The 21,677-nt window shown below is 43.0% G+C and overlaps 1 protein-coding gene across 1 annotated transcript in view; it reads right to left on the reverse strand.

Moving 5' to 3' along the window:
- Nucleotides 1-673: 673 nt before the first annotated feature.
- The window catches only part of ST3GAL1 (ST3 beta-galactoside alpha-2,3-sialyltransferase 1), a 75,384-nt gene continuing 54,380 nt past the window's right edge, over nucleotides 674-21,677 (reverse strand). The window contains exons 3-7 of the mRNA XM_033065074.1: nucleotides 14,674-14,870; nucleotides 10,331-10,510; nucleotides 5,710-5,755; nucleotides 3,419-3,538; nucleotides 674-2,016 (exon numbers count right to left, since the gene is read on the reverse strand). Of these exons, the coding sequence (XP_032920965.1) occupies nucleotides 1,843-2,016; nucleotides 3,419-3,538; nucleotides 5,710-5,755; nucleotides 10,331-10,510; nucleotides 14,674-14,870 (717 nt within the window). The 3' untranslated portion in view covers nucleotides 674-1,842. The remainder of the gene's footprint in view (nucleotides 2,017-3,418; nucleotides 3,539-5,709; nucleotides 5,756-10,330; nucleotides 10,511-14,673; nucleotides 14,871-21,677) is intronic.

Consider the following 21,677-nt stretch of genomic DNA (forward strand, 5'->3'; position numbering starts at 1 on the left):
AATTCATGCTGGTGAGTAGTGCTGTGGCCCAAAATTCCAGCTGGCCATGACACTGTGACATGTACTGCTGCCTTGGAGCTGGTACCAACTGCTGCAGAATGACGAGGGCATAAATCTTGGATGAAGCACATCACAGTTGAAGGGCTTTCACCAACCTCAAATACTCACCTGCTTGGACATTCTGCCACAGCTGGTGCATAGAAGAGAGGACATTTAGATGATGATTTCTTTTGCCATAAACTCCAACCAATGTGATACATTAAAAATTAAATGTCATTTTTTTCCAAGCCTGTTCAAAAGTCTCTTGAAGTCTGTGGCAAGAAATCCTCTGGTTTCACCAAGGCTGAAAGTGCATCTATAATCCATGAGTCCTGTTTTCATGATATGGAGAAGAAAAGACCACTGTCTTCTGTTCTTCACTGCCTGAACTTGGATTTATACTTTATCTATCCTTGAAGCTTTAATGCATTGATTCCAGCAAAAAATCTGTGGATATAAAACCTCCACTGTAACTTCCTTCCTCTCACTGCCTGGAGGTACTGACATCAATATATTCATTTCTTCAGAGATGCACATGATTTTGAAATCTGTCTCATGCTCTAAGATCAGCTTGTGCAGTTTGTGTCTTTGAAGGTGCTGCTACAGAGCAAAAGATTCTTTGTATATATCTTAGTTAATATCTGAAACCATGATTTTATTTTTCCATTTAGATAGAGACCTTGTAAAGAGATGCTGCATTTTTAAACTTCTAAAAAAATTAAGAAGAAGATTTTCCTTGGGACTTTTGAATATTTTCCATGAAAAAAGGTAAAAGATACCTTTAAAAATTGTCTTGTTTGTGTTTGTTCAAATGCAATATAGGATTTGTTATTAATGGTTTTGACTACAAAAGCATACCAGACAGAAGCTAAACTTTGGTTAATTTTCCCCCTTTTACAAAAATGTTTAATTTAGGGTTTGTCTTCTTAAAAAAAAATCACGTTTGTTGCACAATTATAAAAGGCACATATAAATGACTTGAAGAAAGTCCACTTCCCAATTTTAAACTGATTAAATAAAAAAACAAACATTCCAGAATATTTTCCACCAAGAAAACCCAAAAAACAAAAACACACCAAAAAAACCCAAAAATTACATATAATCAAGCAAGACAGACAAGTGGCTAAAAAGGCCATTTTTTTTCCTGGAGTTTTCAGTATTATTTTCTCCATCATTATGGCTGTGTGGGAAGCAATATTAAATAATACATGAGATGACTTGATTCGTATTTCTAGACACTATCAATGCAAAATGAGGCAATGGTTGAAATATTTACTCCTCCAGGCAACTTCATCATGTTTTTTCCTTAATACAGCATAAAACCAGAAGTAATAAGAGAACAGAGAAGAGGTGGTTCAAAAAGAAAATCAACAGCAGAAGTGAATTCATTTCTTTGAGGTAATCCTTACTATGATGTTCACAGCTGCCTTAGCAGATATCTCAAGTCCCAGAAGTCATTTTCACTCTTCTTCAAGGATCTCCTGCCTTGCTCGAGGAGAGAACAGACACACAGGCAGCAGTTCCTGTGCTCAGGCTTCCTCTAATTGCAGCAGGCAGATCTTTCATCAGTAATTCAAGAATCGAGCCTAAGATTAATTTATTCCCACAACTGATTGGTAGCTCCCGGCTCTCTGTGGTAGGAAATCATGTGCAGCCTGGAAGCCTGGCCTCGCTCCCTGCAGAGTGAGATGCTCCAAATCCACCAGACCCACGCATTCACACCTGGCTGGCACCTCCTCTTCACTGAGCTTTGCTCTGCTGCATGCTGGAAATTGCAGCCCCCATTTGTCCCCGAGGCCAGGGTCATCTGCCCTTGAAAAATTTTATTTTTTCAATGGAGGCAAGAGTCAAAGTTATATTGAACTCAAAATCCCCGTCATGGACGCCTGTCTTCCGGAAAGCCCCGCCTGAAGTGTTGTTTTCCCAGTAGTGATGCCAGTGTCCTTTGCTGTCTGCTCCAAAGCCGTACACATTCACCTAGGGAGAAGGGAGAACTGGTGTTAAAGACTGGAAAGCAATTGCTCTTCATCTGGAATGCTGAATAAACTCTTTATTCTCAGTGTATTTACAGGCAGCAGCACCTGAGGTCCTCAGTGGTGTCCCAAGCTCTTTTGCTGCATGACACGACCACAGAGGAACAGCCCAAGGTCTACCCAAGGCACATGACATCCTAAACTATGCTGAGACACCCCCAGACCTGAACCCAGAGGAAAAAGGAGATTTCTACCCATTAATTCTTGTTTAGCAATATGAAAACGCATTCCTATCCCTTAAGCATGACTGACCTCAGGAGATCTGTGGCTTGGGATGGGAATCTCCTCTTCAGCTGATTTAAGCCACAAAGAGTGAAAAAAAATTTGGTTTGGTCCTAGTCTTCTACACCTACATGCTTGATGACATGATATTTGCAGTTACTTCAGAGACAGGTGGATTTTATGTTCTTTGCATGTGTACCCACTACAGCCTCTCCTCTCCCAAAGGCTCGTTTGTCAATGTCTGTCCCTGTCTGCTCTGATGGTAACACTCCAAACATCACCACTGACTTATTTAAACTGAGAGTGGTGATATGTCTGACAGGATTTGAATGGGTCATAGCCCCAAACCAGCTCCCTAGACCAAGCACACACAGGCCCATTCAAATATGAGTTATTTTTAAGTTGTTTTTGGTAATGTCAGAGTCCTGTTCATTGCCTGCTTACCAGAAAACAGGCTCCACCCAAACTGCTGTGACTATGATAGACTTTCTTCCAGTATCTTTAGGAGTATTTCCATCACCTCTCCAAACAAAACAGGCCTGGGTGACCAAAACTCTCATCAGCAGATGTGTGTCCAAGACAGGGATTTTGCCAGCAAAGAGATTTTTATCCCCCATGCTGACAAGCCCATGCTTTCAGGATTTTGTAGAGCTGAACTTAGTCTAACTAGCTGAGTCTCCAGTCACCTTGGAGCACCTCACATCACTCAAACCAGGGAATTTCCCCAAGCAACTGCTGGAGCAAAGGCATTACCATAACCTGCAGTATAACTCCACAAGCCTGAGTTTGAAAATACGAGACAAAACATAATTCAAACTTTCACTACCAAGATGGGCATAGATGTCATTCATGTTTAGATGACTTTTCATACCAGTTGAAATCTTCATTTATATTTAATTATAATCTCCTGGAGTGCATCATAAACCCTACGATTTGCTGACATTAAAAAAATCCATCATTGTTACTTGAGTGTGTTTCTGAGGAGTCTGCACATGTTTGAAGAGGTGCAGACAAGGGGAGAGGGGCAAACCAAAGCTGAGTGAATGGCCAGCATTTGTTCCTGGCTCTTCAGTGTGAAATGTCCTGATTTTTTGTCCATGTATCCAACCACAGACAGACCTTACCTCATCACACACATGGAGAGCAAACACCAGAGACAGAATGCCTGTGGAGGGGTATCTCCCGTGACGCTCGAGCCAGTTTTCATAGACGTATTTCATAAAAGCTGGATTATAAACCAGGATCTAGGCAAAATTGGAGAGAAAAACTCATTAGTAAAATACCCTGAGAAAAAAACAATGGTAGCACATCATTCCTAAAGGACACCAGGGTAAGGGACCAGGTAAGAAAGGAATAATTGTTATTCCCTGAAGGCAGGAGAAAGGTAAAAGTAAGTCCCATATTAAGTGCATTCAGGAATATTTCCCATGTGCAATTGCATATCAGCAGCCCCTCCTTGGCATTGATATCCCTCCTGCTTACAGTAATGTAAATCCTGAGGATTCCTACTGAAACCAATGGATATGAAACAGCACAAGTGAGATGGAAATTAGTCATTAACCATTCAACTCTCCCTGCACACCCTGCAGGTGAGCTCTGGGGAGCTGGAGTCCTGAAGGCAAGCATGAGATGCCACAATATGTTTCACAGAACCACAGATTAATTTAGGCTGGAAAAGACCCCTAAGATCATCAGTCCAACTGTAGTTTGAGTGGGACCATCAGAGAAACTGGCTCCTCTACACAGTGTGCCAGCCATGTCTTGGTATCTCTATAGGTACAGATCTAAGGAAACCAAGGGCCAAATGTAAACTATCAGAAAGCCTATCAGGTTGTGTATGCTTCTTTTATCTTGTTTTTCAAACATGACATTTTTCTATGCTGTATGTTTTTTTCTTACAAGACATGAAATGCTTTTGTTTATCTCACAGAGGTCATCTCACAGAGACAGAGCACTTAGGATAAGACCTGAGAGTACAGTAAACCCAAGGACTGGTAGGAGCCCTTGGTTTCAACTCCCTCCCCTGAGTGAGGCAAACTGAGGCTTTTCCCTCCACTCTGCATTTGTAATTAGAGTGACAGCATTTCAGTGCTATCTGGTTAGCTGCAAGGCTTTTCCCTTTACAAAGTCAGAGGTTAAGTGGTGATATTGCATCTGTGTGTAATCTCTTCTCACAGGGTGTTTTGCATTACTCAGTGTGGGAAGAAACACAGGCTTCTCCTCTCATGCTCAGGGAGCTGCTGCATATCACCATAGCCTGGGCTGCTGCCACTCAGCTGTGATGGGAGTTTAACAACCTGCCCTGGTGCTTCTCACAGGGGTTTTGCAGGTTATCATGTACCTCACAACAGCTCAGGATGAACTAAGGGATTATTTACTGCACCCTAGAGGTCCATGGTTTGAAGCAAAGGAAAATAAACTGATACTAGTTCAGGGTCTCACCTGAAGGCTTTGGCAAAACCTGGCCACTTGAATGAAAGATGTGTTTTAATTTGTGATTTTAATGTTCTGGAGCTAATGTCATACTTTAACAGCCCTTGATGGACTAGACACCTGTACTTCTTTGGAAAATCAGTCTCCCCAAAGGCTGAGAGAATGAAACCTTTATTTTCCTGGAAGCTTCATGGAAGAGGTTCTTCCTTTCTCACACAGCCTGTCTTGGTTATATCTTCAAACCATGCAGCTACAACAACAAAAGTGTTTGCACAGTGGCTAAAATTCCTACATGGGAATTAACATCCTGCCCCATGGCAAATCCCACTTCCAGCCTGTCCCTGTCTGTGCTCCCAGCAAACTGTGCTTGAACATTGCCTGTGAGACCTGCAATACACCTGGAGCAAAACCTTCCTGGACTTGGCCTGAGCTCAGCCTCCAAGCTTGTTTAATTGGGTACAGGTAATTGCTGCAGCTGTACCACCAGGAATTCTCCACTGACTTGGAAACACACAGATTTATTTGTTCAGAGTTCACGTAGCTCCTTCTTACGAGGAACCCACCTCGGTGTTCAAATATTAAAATTATTTAAGAAAACCTCCAAAGTCTCACCTCAGTATCATTACATACAAATGACTACAATGGGTAGGAACAGAGCAGTTACTGTGGAGGACAATGCTGCATTTTTAATATCTCTGAGCAGCACCAGAGGATGTGATGCAACCTTCAGAACAGAGTTTGTGCAATGGCGTAGCCACAAGAGCAATTTCTTTCCAACCACAGTTATTTAGTGGTTGATCTATGGCCTAAATGGTACACAGGAGCCAAATCTTCAGCTTAGCTGAGCCTTGTAAAGTGTCTGTATTTTGGCTGCAACTTTTCATGAATGTCAAGGGCTTGCTTGGATTCTTGCAGTGTGCCAAGGAGGCAAAAGACCTACAAATAAATTAGCAGAACAAATCCACAAACCAGCATCACTCACCTTTTCTTTTTTGACTTTGATTTTCCTTGGAACTGGAACATATGTGCTGTTAAAGAAAAAAGAAAGCACCATGAGAAATAAAAGCCCAACTTCTTAGTATTTTCATGTAATTCCAAAGAAAGAATATTCTTCATGTACAATAATAAATTCAAATTATTCGAAAGTAGTAAATTCAAGAAGTTGTAAAATGAGGCTGCAATTAAGTAACACAGCAGGAAAAAATCTGAGCTGTCACTGAAGCAATTTTATAGGAAACTATTATGTTCTTAAATATTCAAGTTAATTATTGACAGTAGGACACCAAAGATTTAGTTGAGAATACATTGTAGAGTCAATACTGTGTGGAGCTCAAGACTTTTAATTCTTGGATCATTATTGTTGCAGTCTTTGCTCGTTGATGATGGGAAAGACTTTCTGTTTAATTCCATGGCAGAAAAACCTTTTCCCACCAGGGGGAGACTTTTGCTCTCCTAATAGTCGGAGCTACCACATGATTTTCAGAGTCGGTGGCAGCAGAGGTCACCAGTTCTGTGGTTATATGAAACTCGGGCATTCCCAGCACACAGCCCCTCATTTCCCTCCTCCCCAGGGTGATGCTGAAGGCTTCCTGCAGTTTCCAGCATAAAATTTCCAAGTTACACCTTATGACTGAGTTGAAATCACGAGTCATGTCCTGAAAAGGAAGAGAAACTTTTATTGCCCTTATCTCACGGACAGTGTGTGCTGGCATTGCACAGCTCATCATGACTGCTGGAAGAAAAAAATCATCCCGAGTTTGTTTCAAGTGAAAAAACTTGGGTGAGCTGGCCTTGTCATTGCAGTATATCCCAAATATATCCTCCACACTTTTTAGATGGGTTGTGGTAAATCACCAAAGCCTTCCATTAGTTCAGTCTAAATGCTTTCACTTGGGTTTTGGTGACAAGGTTCCCATCATTAAGGTTTTATTTCCTTTGAACCACAGAACATCACCATCACTTTTAAACAGTCTAAACCTTCCCAAAGCAGTGGTGACCTGGCAGTGCTCTCCTGAGCTGCAATCTGTGCTCTGGGCTGGAGGCAGTGAGAGGTGATGGGTGGTTCCAGTGCTCCTGAGAGGTGATGCTGCTGGGGAAAGGGACACACACTCAGACTTCTCAGTCTGGTCTCAGCAAATCTGCCCTGGCAGCTGCAGCCCATGCCTGACCTTAATCAGCAAATCAGTGAACACAGTCTCGGTGATCCCACGACCTTTTTGTGCTCATGAAGACAAAAAGGGCTTCTTTGCTGGTAATAATCTCTTTAATATCATATAAATGAACAGTTAATCTTTTCTAAAGAGGTGATGTGGAAGAAACAGGAGGGCTGTATTTCATGGATAGATACAGCAGCAGACCAAAGAGAGGAGTAAGCAGCGCTCAGGACAGTACTTGTGGACATCTCTGATCTAACCAGGACACTGCTGTAGCTCTTGCAGATGACATATTAGTCATTTTAACCAAGGGCTGCTTCATTGTTTCAGAAGAAATACCCAAATCCTGCTGTCACGTGGCTGCAGAATTTCATCAAATGACAGAAAATATTGGCATACTGATTAAAACCTCTGCTCTAATGATCATGTAAAACCTGGGCTGCAGGGCAGCCAGGTCATGAGGGGCCCAGGAGGTACCAAACAGGAGTGGGACACAGTGACACCTGTCATGTATCACCTGGGAAGCATCTTCCATGAGCCACTTTGCAGGGCTGTAGAGAGCTCTGTACACTTTGTACACCTTGCACAAAACATTTACTGAACCCTTGACCCAAGAGGTGTAACATTTTAAGGAATGCAATAACTGTCTTTGCCAAACTAAGTGGAGTTCTTTCACTATACAGATTCCTAAAAGACTTGTAAGTGAAGGCAACCAGGGTAAATATATGGCTGATGAGGGCCTGAAAATTTCCTATTCCAGAAAAGGCATTTCTTAGTCTTTTTCTGGAGCAATGCTTAGTCTTAGAGAGATGTTTTTAGATGGAAATACATCAGTCAAATGGAACTGAGAATGTCTGAGACAATCACTCAGCTATCAATTGAAGCTAATATTAAGGCAATCTGAAGTCTGGCTTTTGTTTTGAATTGTAAAAATTGCAAGAATTATGATAATTCTAAAAGAAGAATATGTTTAACTCACAGGTTTTGAGTTTTAGGAATTTCTTTCATTTGGCTGAAATACAGAAAATTAAACATTGTGTAAAAGTCTAACCAATACAGGATGCTTATCTTTTTTAGCTATGAGTACACTTTTGGGTTCTTTTATCCTAAACTCAGCTGACACTCTACAGCCTGTGCACATGGAACAATGCCCAAGCAGACCAGGGTAAGGAGATAAATACTTCTTCCTTTCTAAAATACTGACTTTCAAATGTGTTTTCTTTTTATTTCATGCTTTGTCCCCTTTAAAAATGTTCACTCAACAATTTCCTTATACCCATTATCTGACACTGTGTGTTTAATGCATGCTCCTGAGTTAATTCTACAAGGCTAAAATTATGCTATGTACATTGCTGTGATTTGTATGCTTATGATTCTCTGCTTTTATTATCCCATCTTATTAATTATGCAATTTCCCTGTTCTGAGTATGGCAAATGTCTTAAAATAGTGGTATTTCTTTCATGTGGTTAAATACACACTAATTTATACCAGATGCTTACCAAGTCCATGTATACAATCTAATTATAAATATATAATATATTCTGTAATTTATTAAGCAAAGGTGTTTTCTCTTTCGTGTGCTGTGACTGCATTGTGGTCAATTAGTTACATCTTCCTAATAGGCTAAGGGTTCACTTGAAATCAGAGCTCAGGAAAAACCAAGAGCTTTCTCCTGTGGCAGGGACAGTGGACCTGCCTGCAAAACGTGTGTGCATGTAAATTATAGAACAACAGAATCATTTAGGTTGGAAACACCTCTAAGATCATTGAGTCCAACAGTTAACCCAGCACTGCCAAGTCATCAGCAAACCACGTCCCTAAGTGCCACACCTACACATTTTTACAATCCCATCAGGGATGGTGACACCACCACTCCCATGCACAGCCTGTTCCAGTGCTGTACAACTCTACTGGTGAGGAAAGTTATTGGTATTCAATCTAAACCTCCCCTGGTGACACTTGAGGCATTTCTTCCTGTCCTGTCTCTTGTTACCTGAGAGAAGAGACTGACCCCCAAGTCCAGCCTCCTTTCAGGAGTTGTACAGAGTGATAAGGTTCCCCCTGAGTCTCCTGAACAGCCCCAGCTCCCAGCTCTTTATCAGTCTTCCCCAGTTCCATGACCCCTCTCTGGACAGGCTTCAGCACCTCAATGACTTTGTTGTAGTGAGTGGTACACTTTTCCAAGGGTACTGATTTTTCCAAGTTTAAATGTGTCTTGAAGGTGGATTTTTTTCCAAGCCAGTTTATGACTGTGTGTATGAAATGATGGTGACAAAAAAAGTAAAAGGAAGGTAACACAGATTTGTTACAAGTTAAGGGACTCTTAATAGGAAATGAAAATAATCTAAAATATATCAACAAAGAGAGAAGAGAGAATGAAGAAATAAAACTTCATTTGTTTTTCCATCAAAGAGTTTTACTTAAAATTGCAAAGTGAGTCATATGCCCAGTCAACATGCCCAAGACACACTTTTCCAACTTTAAATCTTCTGAGACTTTGAAATTGGGAAAACAGCTGAAATGTCTTGAAATATTTCTCTCTGGAGTAAAGCAATCTTGCTGTCTGTGTGTAGCAGAGTGTCATCAAGCAGTCCCACAAGGCTGTGGTTTCACATCCAGCAGATAACCTCACACACAGTACAAATGTCACGTATTTCATACTCTGGATTAGGAAAAGCCAGCTTACAGGAAGGAAGAGAATCTGCTAGCAGGCTTCCAGAAAAAAACATGCATTTTGATCACATTTCTAATTCTGGTGCTGCCACAAAAGCAACTAGCAGGAGATTTTACTTCTGACAGCACTCAAAAAAGAATTGGAGAATAACTCCCAGTGTGTCACATTATTGCCAAGCAGATCTCTTGAATTTAAGGCTAAGACATGAAGGTGATACAGAAAAAAAACACTGTTTCCTCTGCACAGCTCTCAGTCATGTTCCACCAGGAAAGACAGACCAAACTCCTGATTAACCTGTCCAGGGGAGCTCATCCTGTGGATGGGGCACTAAGAGCTGTGGTCTGTATCTGCTCTCACTGCCTCAGGTGGGAAACCTGCACACCCCCTCTGCCTCCTCATCCTCTTCTGCAAGTGTACTGACTCCCAAGGAACCAGAGAGGAGGAAGGATGAGCAGAAGCCCAAAATGAGGCACTGAACCCAAAGCTCATGAGCCTTTTCATCAAACTGGTCACCTCCACCAGCAAAAACTCCCCTTTTCATTTCTCGGAGACAGCTGGGGATGCAAGGGACTGGATCTCAATCCTTGCCTCAATACCTGCATCTTAACATTAAGGTTTTCCTAGAAATAAAGTGTTTAGGGCTGAACTCTGACTTGAGAGGGTCTGTAAAGCACCCCTAGGCCTTATCAGAAGCAGGGATTTGCCCCACAAAGGCTCTCCTCTCCTACAGCAACATGCAGTATGGAGCTCCCACCCCTGTGCCTGCCCAACTCACAAGTTGATGGTGCCTGTGGTGAGAGCAGTGACAACCCAGCGCAGGTCCAGGGTCTTGAAGGGGATCAGGATCATGCTCACATTTGCTGCCAGCTCTTTGTAGCTCTCAGGATAAACAAAGTGGTGAGTGGTCTTGCTCCCAACATCTGATTCGTAGCCAGCAGTGGGAGCACGGTTCATTCTACAGCCCAAAAACAAATAGTGAAACAGAAGGGGAATTAGGTGAGTACAAGTACATGTGAATTTTCACCAAGACATTTGCTTGAGGTGCAGGAACATGCTCCCATGGCTAAGGGGAGTGCTATATGCAGGGTCTTCTGACAGCCCTGACAGGGTGTAGGGGTCCTCAGGCAAGCTGGAATGATCATAACCCATGTGATTGGACAGTAAATGAAAGTTCAGCTTTAGTGTGGAATTCCTTGGACTAAACAGGAGTGCCTACCAAGCAGGTGTCTCTCTGAGCACATTCCCACATTCCCTTTACAGTCATCATTAGAGTGGTGGGTCCATGAGGACACATCTCACTTCATCCTAAGGCTGCATCTTCCAGCTGGTGAGAAAAACATTGCCCTGAAGTACATCAGCCTGACATCTTGCAGTTCCGTTTCCCCTTTATCCCTACAGATGTATTTGAATGTCCAGGGTCAAGGTAATAAGCTATGCTATATGTGATGAGAAGCAGCAAATATTCCTCATGATTCTCCCACAAAAAACCACCAAAGTCAGTGCCAAGTAAGACACAAAGACAGTGACAAATACAGGACCTGCTGCTGCCCCTTCATTTTCTCAAACCTTACTTTTACTTTGTAGTGTGTGCTCCAACATCCACAGATACTCAGGGTCACTCTGCACACACAGGGGGGCTTTAGGTAACCCTGGGGTCAGAGCACGGAGATCTCCCCAGAGCCTCCAGGGCTCAGTTAAGATGTGCTGGCTAAACAGGGCTACCCCACCTTATGTTGGATGCATTAGAGATTCACAGAATCAGAGGATATTCTGAGTTGGAAGGGATCCACAGGGATCATTGAGTCCAATTCTCAAATGACTGGCCCATACAGGGAACAGAGAAGGGATTTCTGAACTCAGGACTGCAGAAATGCCTCTGTACCTGTGTTCACTTCTGAAAGCCAATCTGGGGACACATCAGTAATTCTCTCCCTGATGCTTTACTCCTCAGTGGCAGAGATTTGCATACTTCTGTGGTGCAGCACAGTGCACATTAGAGATCCCTGAAGCAACTTGCATGAATCCATGGTGCTGTGCAAAACCATGGAGAAACCCCTCAGTTGTCTCTGAGCAAAATGTTTTTTCTCTGCAACAACATTAGCTCAGCTCCTGGCAGAAGCACAGGGAGGACAAGGAAGGATGTAGCTGATGAGGTAACAAGGAGTATCATACATTGCCAGACAACATGCTGCCCTGGTTAGTGATAACAGGAGAGGCAGAATCTGTTTATCAAGTCTATGCCAGGCTGTGTTATTGCAGTTCTCCCCCAGGTGAATTACTTAGGTTTCTTCTAGCTCCCTTCAAGGCAGTTCTTAGTGTAGTTAGAATATCCTGCCAGCCTCATGGATTTGTGGAGTTTCCTGTTATTGGCTTCCCTGCCAGTGACCCACACCATTCTGTGCAGAGATACTGGAAAAGCATAGGACTTTCTGTGTTTTACCTTGAGATTAGTCAGTCTAAGATATAAAACACGGGTGTTTCTTTCCATCAAGACAAAGAAGGTTGGCATGTTGGTCATCTTACAATCTGCCCTTGGTCTCTGTCCCTTTCCTACCACTCATGGTGAAGCTGTCAGTGCCATAGGGCAGAAGGCAGTGCTCACACCCAGTCTCAGCAGGAAGGACCAAGCAGGAAATTCCTTCTGCCATGAAAGCAGAAATTTACACAAATAAAAGTGGGCTGGAACACACTGTTTGGAAGGACAGGTGCCCCCTCAGACTCCTTGGCTCTCTCCTGCACTTGGCTGTATTGCCAGAGCATGTGGAAGTGAATTTCAGGTCACCAGAGATTTTGTGTTTGACGCACAGAGGGGTCACCTTCTCTGCACAAATTCCCACAGTGAATCCTAAAGCCTTGTGCAATCCTTTCAGATATGGCTTAAGAAATAAATATAAATATAAATATAAATATAAATATAAATATAAATATAAATATAAATATAAATATAAATATAAATATAAATATAAATATAAATATAAATATAAATAATATAAATAAATATGTTGTGCTGAAATATAAATCTGAGACTGGAAGGTTCACTGAGTCACCAAGAGTTTTGTCCTTGCCAGGGATGACTGGCTATGGGATGGGCAAGGCCTCAGAGCAGAAACATGCACCTGGGTGTGTTACTTTTATTTATTACTACCAGCTTTTGAGTCTAGCAAAGTCTTTTCTACATGAGTCTGGAAACATAGGACAGGCAATATAAGAAAGTCCACACAGGAACGGGGCTGTCTCCATATAGAAGGACACACAATTAAGCGTAAATGCACCACAGCTTCCCACACTTGCAGCTACCCCACATTTACACCTGGTAGGAATAATGTTGAGGGCTCTCCCTTTCCCTTCAGAGGTCTAGGCCAGGTTGGTGCCCCTGCCTTTGGGGAGGTGCTTTTGTCAGGGAGCAAGACATACAACAGCAGAAAGCAACTCCTGATATGATTTGTGAAGATTTAGATGTCATCTGAAGTCTCTGTGCCATGTCCAAGCCACATCAGAAGCCAAGGTGGCTTAACAGTTCAAACAAGTTGATCTTCTGTTGATTTATTCTTGACTTCAGTGCACAGCTTCATACTAAGGCTTTCATTGCTTCTGAGAGAATAATCCCACGTGGCATTTCAAGAGCAATCCCTCCCTTCCTGCCCTTTATTGCTCTCCAAATTGTACTGTGCTGGCAGCTGTGGTGCAAAAAGCAGATGACACATTGGTGATGAACTTAGTCCAGATATTATGACTGCCCTCTGGGTAATAAGCTCTGCTTACCTAGTTCCTGCTTGCCTCTCAGTGGAGCAAAGTAGCAACCTTTTGCCTCGAAAGGGAGAGGCAATGTCATCCTTTACAAATTACCTGCAGCCAAACAGGTGACTCCTTACACTGAAGTGTCTTTGGCTTCCCCACCCTTAAGAATGAACTAGTGCAAGAAAATAAAATCTAAAACAATCAGTTAAATGTCTGAAAGATCACTTGTGAGCACTGCCAGCAGAAATAATTTCTACTCATAAATGCAAATCTTTTTTCCCCTATATTTTTTAACACAGGCAATTGTGGATAGTGCAGAACAAGCTACAGTAGCAATATCTACTACAGTAATTTCACGATTATAAGCCGCATGTTACAATACAGAGTGTGATAAAAGATATCTGTTCTATCACCATCTGTTGAGGGTGGGGGCAGTGATCCTTATCTCAATGGCAGATATTCTGCTAATGGGCCATCCATTGAAACCAGGCAGGGCATTGTTCTTTATCTTTTCACAACCCATCCTTCCTCCAGCCAGTCATTTTCTGCTCATGGCCATTGAGTCCCACTGTGTGACTGATAAAATTACTGCATCCCATTGGGAGTTGCTCCAGCCAGCGGGAAGAGCCCAACATTTCTTACCAAGATAAAAACAGAGGTTTTGGGACACTAAGGGAGCCCCTTTCTCCACTGGACTCCAGAGGAAAACCGGATTTCTCCACATCACTGCTGGACCTCCAGAGGGAAACTGCACCTTGTACAGGAGCACTGCTCCAACTGAATCACATCTGTCACTGCAGGAGGATGCAGCCACCATTTAATGGGACTGCTACCAACACCCTTCCTGACAGGGTGTCAGGTTGTACTCTGACTTTGTCAGGGTTTGGAGTTTGTTTCTTTGTAGTACTGTATTTCTATTTTAATTTCCCTAGAAAAGAACTGTTATTCCTAATTCCCATATCTTTGCCTGAAAGCCCCTTGATTTCAAAATCATAATAATTTGGAGGGAGGGGGTTTACATTCTCCATTTCAAAGAGAAGTTCCTGCCTTTCTCAGCAGACACCTGTCCTCCAAACTAAAACAGCAACTTTTTGTTCTTTGTCCATATATAAGCCGCACCTGATTATAAGCCGCACTTTGGGTTCAGACCAAAATTTTAGTCAAAATGGGGCAGCTTATAATCATGAAATTACTGTAATGTTTTTTTTTGTCCAAGCTAAAACATGAGGTCATATCTCCAACACACATAGTTCACACCCCTGAAACTTAGACTTGACTTAAGTTCACTAGACAGACCCTGAAACCTTGTTTAGTCACTTGTCCCCCCAAATCCCAGTGGGTTTGAGACAGCTGGGGGGTTGCTGAGGTGGTTTCCCTCACCTGAGCACAAAGTCGTGGGAGTCGATGTCGTGGCCGTAGTGAGCCTGCCGGAGGTTGCCCGAGTTGCCCACGACGGCGCAGCGCCGGCAGCCGGGGGAGCCGCGCTCCTGCAGAGGGTCCCCGTCCCCGGGGATCACCCCAAACAGCTCTGCCAGCGTGGCGTTCCAGCTCCTCGGCGCTTTCTCTGCTTGCAGCTTCTGTGAGGGAGAAAAACCCCTTAACTTTTTAAACTTGGCTTCCTTTTTCTCCTTCTATCAGATTCCCACACTTCCTCAGTCTCTATCTAGCCATGATAGAACAGATCAAGAATTTTACCCAAGGCTAGCCTTAGCAGAATAAATGTTGTTCTGGTGTTCTATAAGCCTAAACCCACCCTGGGTTAGGTATTTTCTGTTAGGAAGATGTGTAAGATTTCTTTTAACTCTCCTACAAGCGACAGAAAAGTCTCTGGGGAGCTGATGGAAGACAGAAGTAGCTGATATCCCTGCCACAAATTTTGGCATATGCCAGGAGTGGAGAGGGAAATGGGAAGTGAACTGTGGAGGAACCAGCTGCTCATGCAATGAGAAATTCTACTAGAGTTAGCCCTGAGGGCTGGAGATGTATAATCACCTAAAAAAAGGTCTCCAGGATGAAGAAAACCACCCGGACCTCGGTCATTGTGTCTGTTGCCATGGAGGGAAACTGTTCTGTAGCAGCTCTGTGGTGCATGGTGCAAACAATGGCTGGACTGGGAAGGTGCAGGCAGGTGATGGTCAGACACTCCCTTTCTGGGCTCAGCTCTCTGAGATTTACTGAAGAGGTTGGGAGTACTGGCATGCTCACAAACAGCACTGCCCACCCTCCCAGTGCGCCTTGCTTCCAAGCTCACCAAACGAGAAGGAATCCAGCATAGAATGGGCCAAAAAGGCTCTGTCTTGCTCTGCCAGCCCAGGGCATGGAAAGACAGGGAGGGAGAGAAGAGAAACACCTTTTCCCACGACTCCCAGGAATGGCCTGGGCTAATTTGGCTTTAATTTCCGATGTGTTTCCCTTGACTGCACCAGGAACTGCTAATTTGTCCTGCTATCTCCCTCTCACACAAACACAAACAGGTGCAGCACTGCAATTTTTGTTTAAATTCTGTGCTTTTTGCAGGACCTTATTTGCACTGGAATGAACAACAGGTCTTTGGAGCTCAGAGCTAGAATATGACACTGAGAACTTGAAACAAAGAAGACAAAGAAATGTATCATGGACTTAATCTTCCCTTAATCCTTCCTAATCTATATATTTGCATATGGACTGCACAAGGTGATTAGGATGCAAGGTAATCAGGAAGACCAGACAAGCACTGTAATTATGACCATGTACGTCACTATTCAGTGCAAGGGTCAATTATATAAATAAAAAAGGTCATCTTCTAAATTTGTGTGTGATGAAACAAACACATGACCACATATCTGAACTCTTGTGTGTTCTTTATGAATCAAATCTAAAACCTCGTCTTACTCTTAATATGAGAAAAACAGTGTTAGAAAACCTGCAGCCTTCAAAATAATTTGAGACTTCACAGATGTCATGGAGTGTAGTGCAGGTGTATAATGCAATAAATACAATCTTTTTTGAAAAAGGAACTTATTTTGATTTATTTGAACACACGTTTGCATACACCCATATATACTCTGTCTCTCTGTAAAGATGAGCTGAGTCTTAACTGTCATTAAATAATGAAAAGGAAACCCACCAAAATCTTATTCTTGAAATGATTTGGCCTGAAAAAAATTCAGAACAGGAAGGCAATTTTCAGAAAATTCCTTTCAAATTCCCTTTTTTAGTTAAATTTTCTTTTCATCCGGATTGACAGCATTAGAAAAGGGAAAGACCTGGAGTATTGATGCATTTTTACTGCATTAAAATAGTAAGAAAACATCCTGTATAGGCACCTCCATTTACAGAGCTCAGACATCTACCACTATTTTATGCTTCTGTCTAGAGCAGCTTTACTGCAACCAAGCTGAATCATGGCAACCAACATCAACCTGAAAGCAGGACACCCTTGTCCTACAATCCCTCTGTTGTACACAACTTCCATGGGAAAGATCATTAGCAGAAATCTGTCCTAAACTCATTTTAAGTGCTCTATTTTGATTTCCCAGTGATTATCTGATTGAACAATGCATTTCAGGCCTAACCTTCTATCAACACTGGTTAGTCTTTGACGTTTCAGCAAAACAGAGAAGGGGAAACAACAAAGCAGGTTAACTCCAAGGCATATTCAGCTTGTAAATGTTCAGACTTAACATAGAGCCAGTTCCTTATTGCACAATGTTTGCTTGGCATATTGAAAAAAGACCATTTTAATAGCATTAGAATTACAAGCCGATTATAGTTCACTTTCCCACACCAAATTTCTGTCTTTTTTTTTTTGAGTATTGTTGTCTTTTTTTTTTTTTTTCTTTTTTTTCCCCTTCCTTATCAAGCTCCCACCAGTCTGGCCTATCCCATAAATCAACAAAAGCATAGAGTGAAAGTCTGTCCATGCACAGCAGTGCTTGTGGCTCTGCTAGGACAGCATCCTCCCTCCAGGTGCTGTAGCTGTGTGACAGGGATATGTGTATGGATACAGCTGCTACCTACACTGAAATACTTGACCCCTGTGTCCTGAGTGAAGTGGCTGCTTTTCTCTGAAGTCTGTGCCAGTAATATATGTGTCTGAAGAAGCAGTTCAACTTTTTGTCCAAGTTCATAAAGCATCTTAACCCATCTTGTGTCCACACATAAATTATCACTGGATCACTAAACAGTCCAGCTTCCCTCCATAAAATATTTGTGCGTCACTTTAGAGTCAACTCTCCACCTTAGGTTGTTAAAAACTATATTTGGGAGCTCAGATTGCCAAGTTTCCTAAATCCTCTCCCAGCCTTAGAAACTCCCCATTTCACATATAGAAGTGAACTAGCCGGTTTTGCATCTTCTTATTAAAAAAAAAAAAAGCAAGCAAGAAAAACAAAAAAGGCAAGAAAAAAGAACTCTGAGTTCATGCACTCCCTTTCTTTACCCATGAATGGCTCTCCAAGGAAGGGCCTGTTGTTCCCTCCTCTTCACTGTGTACACCCTCACTAAGGATGAGAAGGGATTTGCTGTTTTTTTAAACTTCTCAGAAGGCTTCACTGAGCTCCCAATACCATCATACTGACAGCACTGCCCAGCAGCAGCACCCAAAACTTGGCTAAGGGGTTGCACAGGCAGACTGTGAATTCAGCCAAGGCTGCTCAGAGCTAATGGCTTGGAGTGGTGAGGACACAGGTCCAGTCATGGAATCACAGAATGTTTGGGGTGGAAGAGGCCTTAAAGATCATCTTGTTCCAATACCCCTGCCATGGGCAGGGACAGGTCCCATCAGACCAGGGTGCTCCAAGCCCCATCCAACCTGGCCTTGAAAACCACCAGGGATGGGGCATCCACTTCTCTGGGCAAAGGAAAGAATTTCTTCCTAATAACTAATCTTAAACCTGCCCTCTTCCAGGTTAAAGCCATCCCCCCTGTCCTTTCAGTACACACCCTTGTGAAAATCCCTGTCCATCTTCTTGTAGCCCCTTTGGATATTGAAAGCCAGCAATAAAGTTTCCCCAGAGCCTTCTCCAGTGCAATTCTCTCAGTCTGTCTTTACAAGAAGGGTGTTCCAGCTATCTTCCTGGCCTCCTCTGGACTTGCTCCAAGACATCCACATCCTTCTTATCTTGGGGCCTCAAAGGAGTCAGGAGTGCCTCAAAGGAAAGCTCTCCTGGTGTGCATCCTGCATGGCCAATTTGGCAGCACAGTAAGCACAACTTCCAAATCCCAAATTATCAGCAGGTAGATTAGCCTGCAATCATTGCTGTGATTGCTGCAGATAGAAGATGGACCAAGGCAGAGCCCTTGTGGTGGACAGGCAGGTCCAGCTGTGGGTCTGGCAGCAGCTGGCACTGCTGAGGCAGCCCTGCCAACACACAGCCAGGCAGCCTGGGGCAAGCTGGGCAGCAATACTGGGGTTTGTGGCTTTTCTAAATTTTTTGTAACTGTTTTTAAAAGATAAAGAGCGAATAAAGCCCCATGAGAATCTCTTTTCCACAGCTACTAATTGTCTCACTGCTGCAGTTTGGAGGCATTAACACTCGTGCAACACTTCCCAGCTACAAGATTAATCTTAGCAACAGTATGGTGGGGCAAATCCAGGTAATCTCTGTTCTACAGACTCAAGGAGAGTTTAAAAGGAAATCATCAATTTTAAAAATGCCTCTTTGGTCTGGAAAATATGGCTTTATTCTTGTTATGCTTAATGTCCTTCAATTACTAAGCATCTAAGAGTTGAAGGGGAAGAATTGAGGAGCTGTGAAGAGTTTGGGGTTTGTTTAAGGATCCATGTAGTCAAAAATGTACATTCTCAAATATAAATATATGCATATATATATTTTGTAAATAACACACAAAAATGTTGAGCTGTACAATTTCTGATTTCCATGGTTAGTGTGGGTCACTTCTACACGACTCTGACCCGTGTGCTGAGAGAGACCTGTGAGCTTGGACCACCTCCACATCCATCTGTCCTCACCATAGGAGGAGCAGCTCCAGCCCAGCTGGAATTTGTGGGGGCTGCCAGTGAGGGTAAGAGGTGGCCCAGGGTCAGGTTCTTCCCATATGTCCAAATCTGGTCTAAATGTCACACTTACAACCAAGCAGCTCAACTGCAGGTGGGACTGAGCATGTGGCAGGCACTGGGACCAGAGCCTGGGGCTGGATTTGGGATTTGGTACCACCTTCTGCAGTGATCTGGTAGCTACACACTGCCTTCAAAATGCTGAGCCCTCTGTATTGCTTTCAAAGTGTCACAGACAGCAACCCAGTTTCAAAGGAAGCTTCTGGTGATCAAAGTATCTGGACACATTTTCCTCAGAGAGCATGCAAAATGCATGACTCAGGTGCCAAGCAGCTCTGCTGCTGCTTTAAAAATTAGTGCAGCTGCCCCAGCTTCCCCAGCACGTGTTGGGGTGGGGATGCCCCTTTGTTCACCAGCTGAAAGACAATTTTAAAGTAATATATTACATTTTTCCTACAAACATAATGAGTTTAAACAAATATTTTCTTTTAGATATGCTAATAACATGGCCCCAAGATCTGAGCTTTCTTTCAAAGAAAAGGCAGAACCCTCAAACATCGTGAGACTCGAGGTAAAAGTTCTTATAACATGATAGCTCATGAACAATGTGATACAGAGAAGATTGCCAGGAAACTGAGCCTAAATTTACTTATCACAACTTGAATCCATCAGCCTCAACATTTGGGTTTAGAACAGCAGGTTCTGATCTATTTTTATACTTTCTGACCACCAAGAACAAAGCATCCCCTTAGAACAAAACAAGAAAACCATAAATAAATGCCGTGCTTTGTTACAGCATGTAATTCTTGCCATGCTTCCTTATATATGGGTTACTAAATTTACTGAGAACATCCACAGCATTTGTGTCATGGTGAAACAATGGAAAACTTACAGGTGAACCAGCTCAGGGAGGTGGGAAAGAAAATATAAACAGAAAGGAATGTATCACGTAACACCAGGTGCCACACTGCAAAAACACTCTCACAGTCCCTAAGCATAAGATGAGGGAAGGCAGAGGAGAAAGAGAGGGAGGAGGCAAGAGACAGGAAGGGTGAGATGGAGAAAAGGGAGGGAGGAAGGAATTTCTAACAGAATGTTCACAGCCTGAAGTGTTATTAATGCCCAGATCCTCCCTGAGTGTAGAGGACTCCAGTTCAACTTTAAGTTACAAAAAGTACAGAGCAGCTGCAGGGGTGTACACAGGGAGGAGATTTTGGGCCATTATTTGCTACAGACTAAAATAATGAAGGGACAGTTAATCAGCTGTGTATATTTAAGCAAATGAGAAGCAGGGAGCAGTCCTGACAACATCCCCCTTGTTTCCATGAACAAACAAACAGGCAGGCTCATTTTCAGGGACCTTCTCTGGAGCAGCCCCTGCCCCATGCAGCAAGACGAGCCACTGCAGGGATGGTGGCACTGACCTGTCACCTGCACAGGGGCAGCACTAAATCCAGTATACACAAACCATTTAATTCAGAGCAAGCAGGAATCTTTCCTTCTAAAGATCACATCCTACCAAGCTGAAAGTGTTCAAACTATATATTCTCCAAATAAGCCATAAAGCAGCAGGGGTAGAGCTGTAAGCAAGGGAAAGCACCCCATTCTTTGGTCCCAAATGTCCCTTTGTCTCCAATTCTGGTCATTAATCTCTGAAATCAGTCCTCACTATCCTAGTACTGGAGGGGTACTAATACTGCAGACTATTTGGATGAATAGCACTTATTCACATTTACAGCAACAGGATTAAGGGGGAGGGAGGGCAGACTGAGTTTGTGGACAGGGAAGTACTCTGCCTGCTTTTAGGACAGGACATCACACAGGTGTCCCCATGCCAGGGAAGTCACAGCCCTGTAATAAAGAGCTCCAGTGCACCTCAGAGCCTCAGTTACAGCTCAACAAAACCACCACACTGTCTGGAATCAGCTCCTGAGAGTGAACACACAGTCATTCCCTCTGCCAAAAAAGAAGTTTGAGCAATCTCAGGTTTCCTCATGCCTCCTTTCTATGTACAAATATGGCAAAAAAGTCACAAATTACTGGGTTGGCAAAGCACACAAGAGTGAAACATGGCCATGAGCAATGTTTTCTTAAAGACTGGCCGAAATCTCAGAGTTGCTTTGAAGATGAGCCTAAAAATGAGCAGCAAAAAGGGAGTTGCCTTCAGGATGCACCTGGGAATTACTTACTGAAGGAATGACACTGCCTTGGAAAAGCTTACCCAAAGCAACATGTACATAAGGAATCAGTTGCAATGAGGAGGTAAGGCCACATCATGCCTGGGATTTACCCAAAACCATATTCAGAGGAGTCAGGGCACTTTCTCCATCTACTACACATTAGGGCAAAGACTTTCAGTATGTAAAAACTTACAATACATAATGCA

This window comes from Catharus ustulatus, chromosome 1 (genome assembly GCF_009819885.2).
Source record: "Catharus ustulatus isolate bCatUst1 chromosome 1, bCatUst1.pri.v2, whole genome shotgun sequence".
In the NCBI taxonomy this organism is placed as follows: Eukaryota; Metazoa; Chordata; class Aves; order Passeriformes; family Turdidae; genus Catharus; species Catharus ustulatus.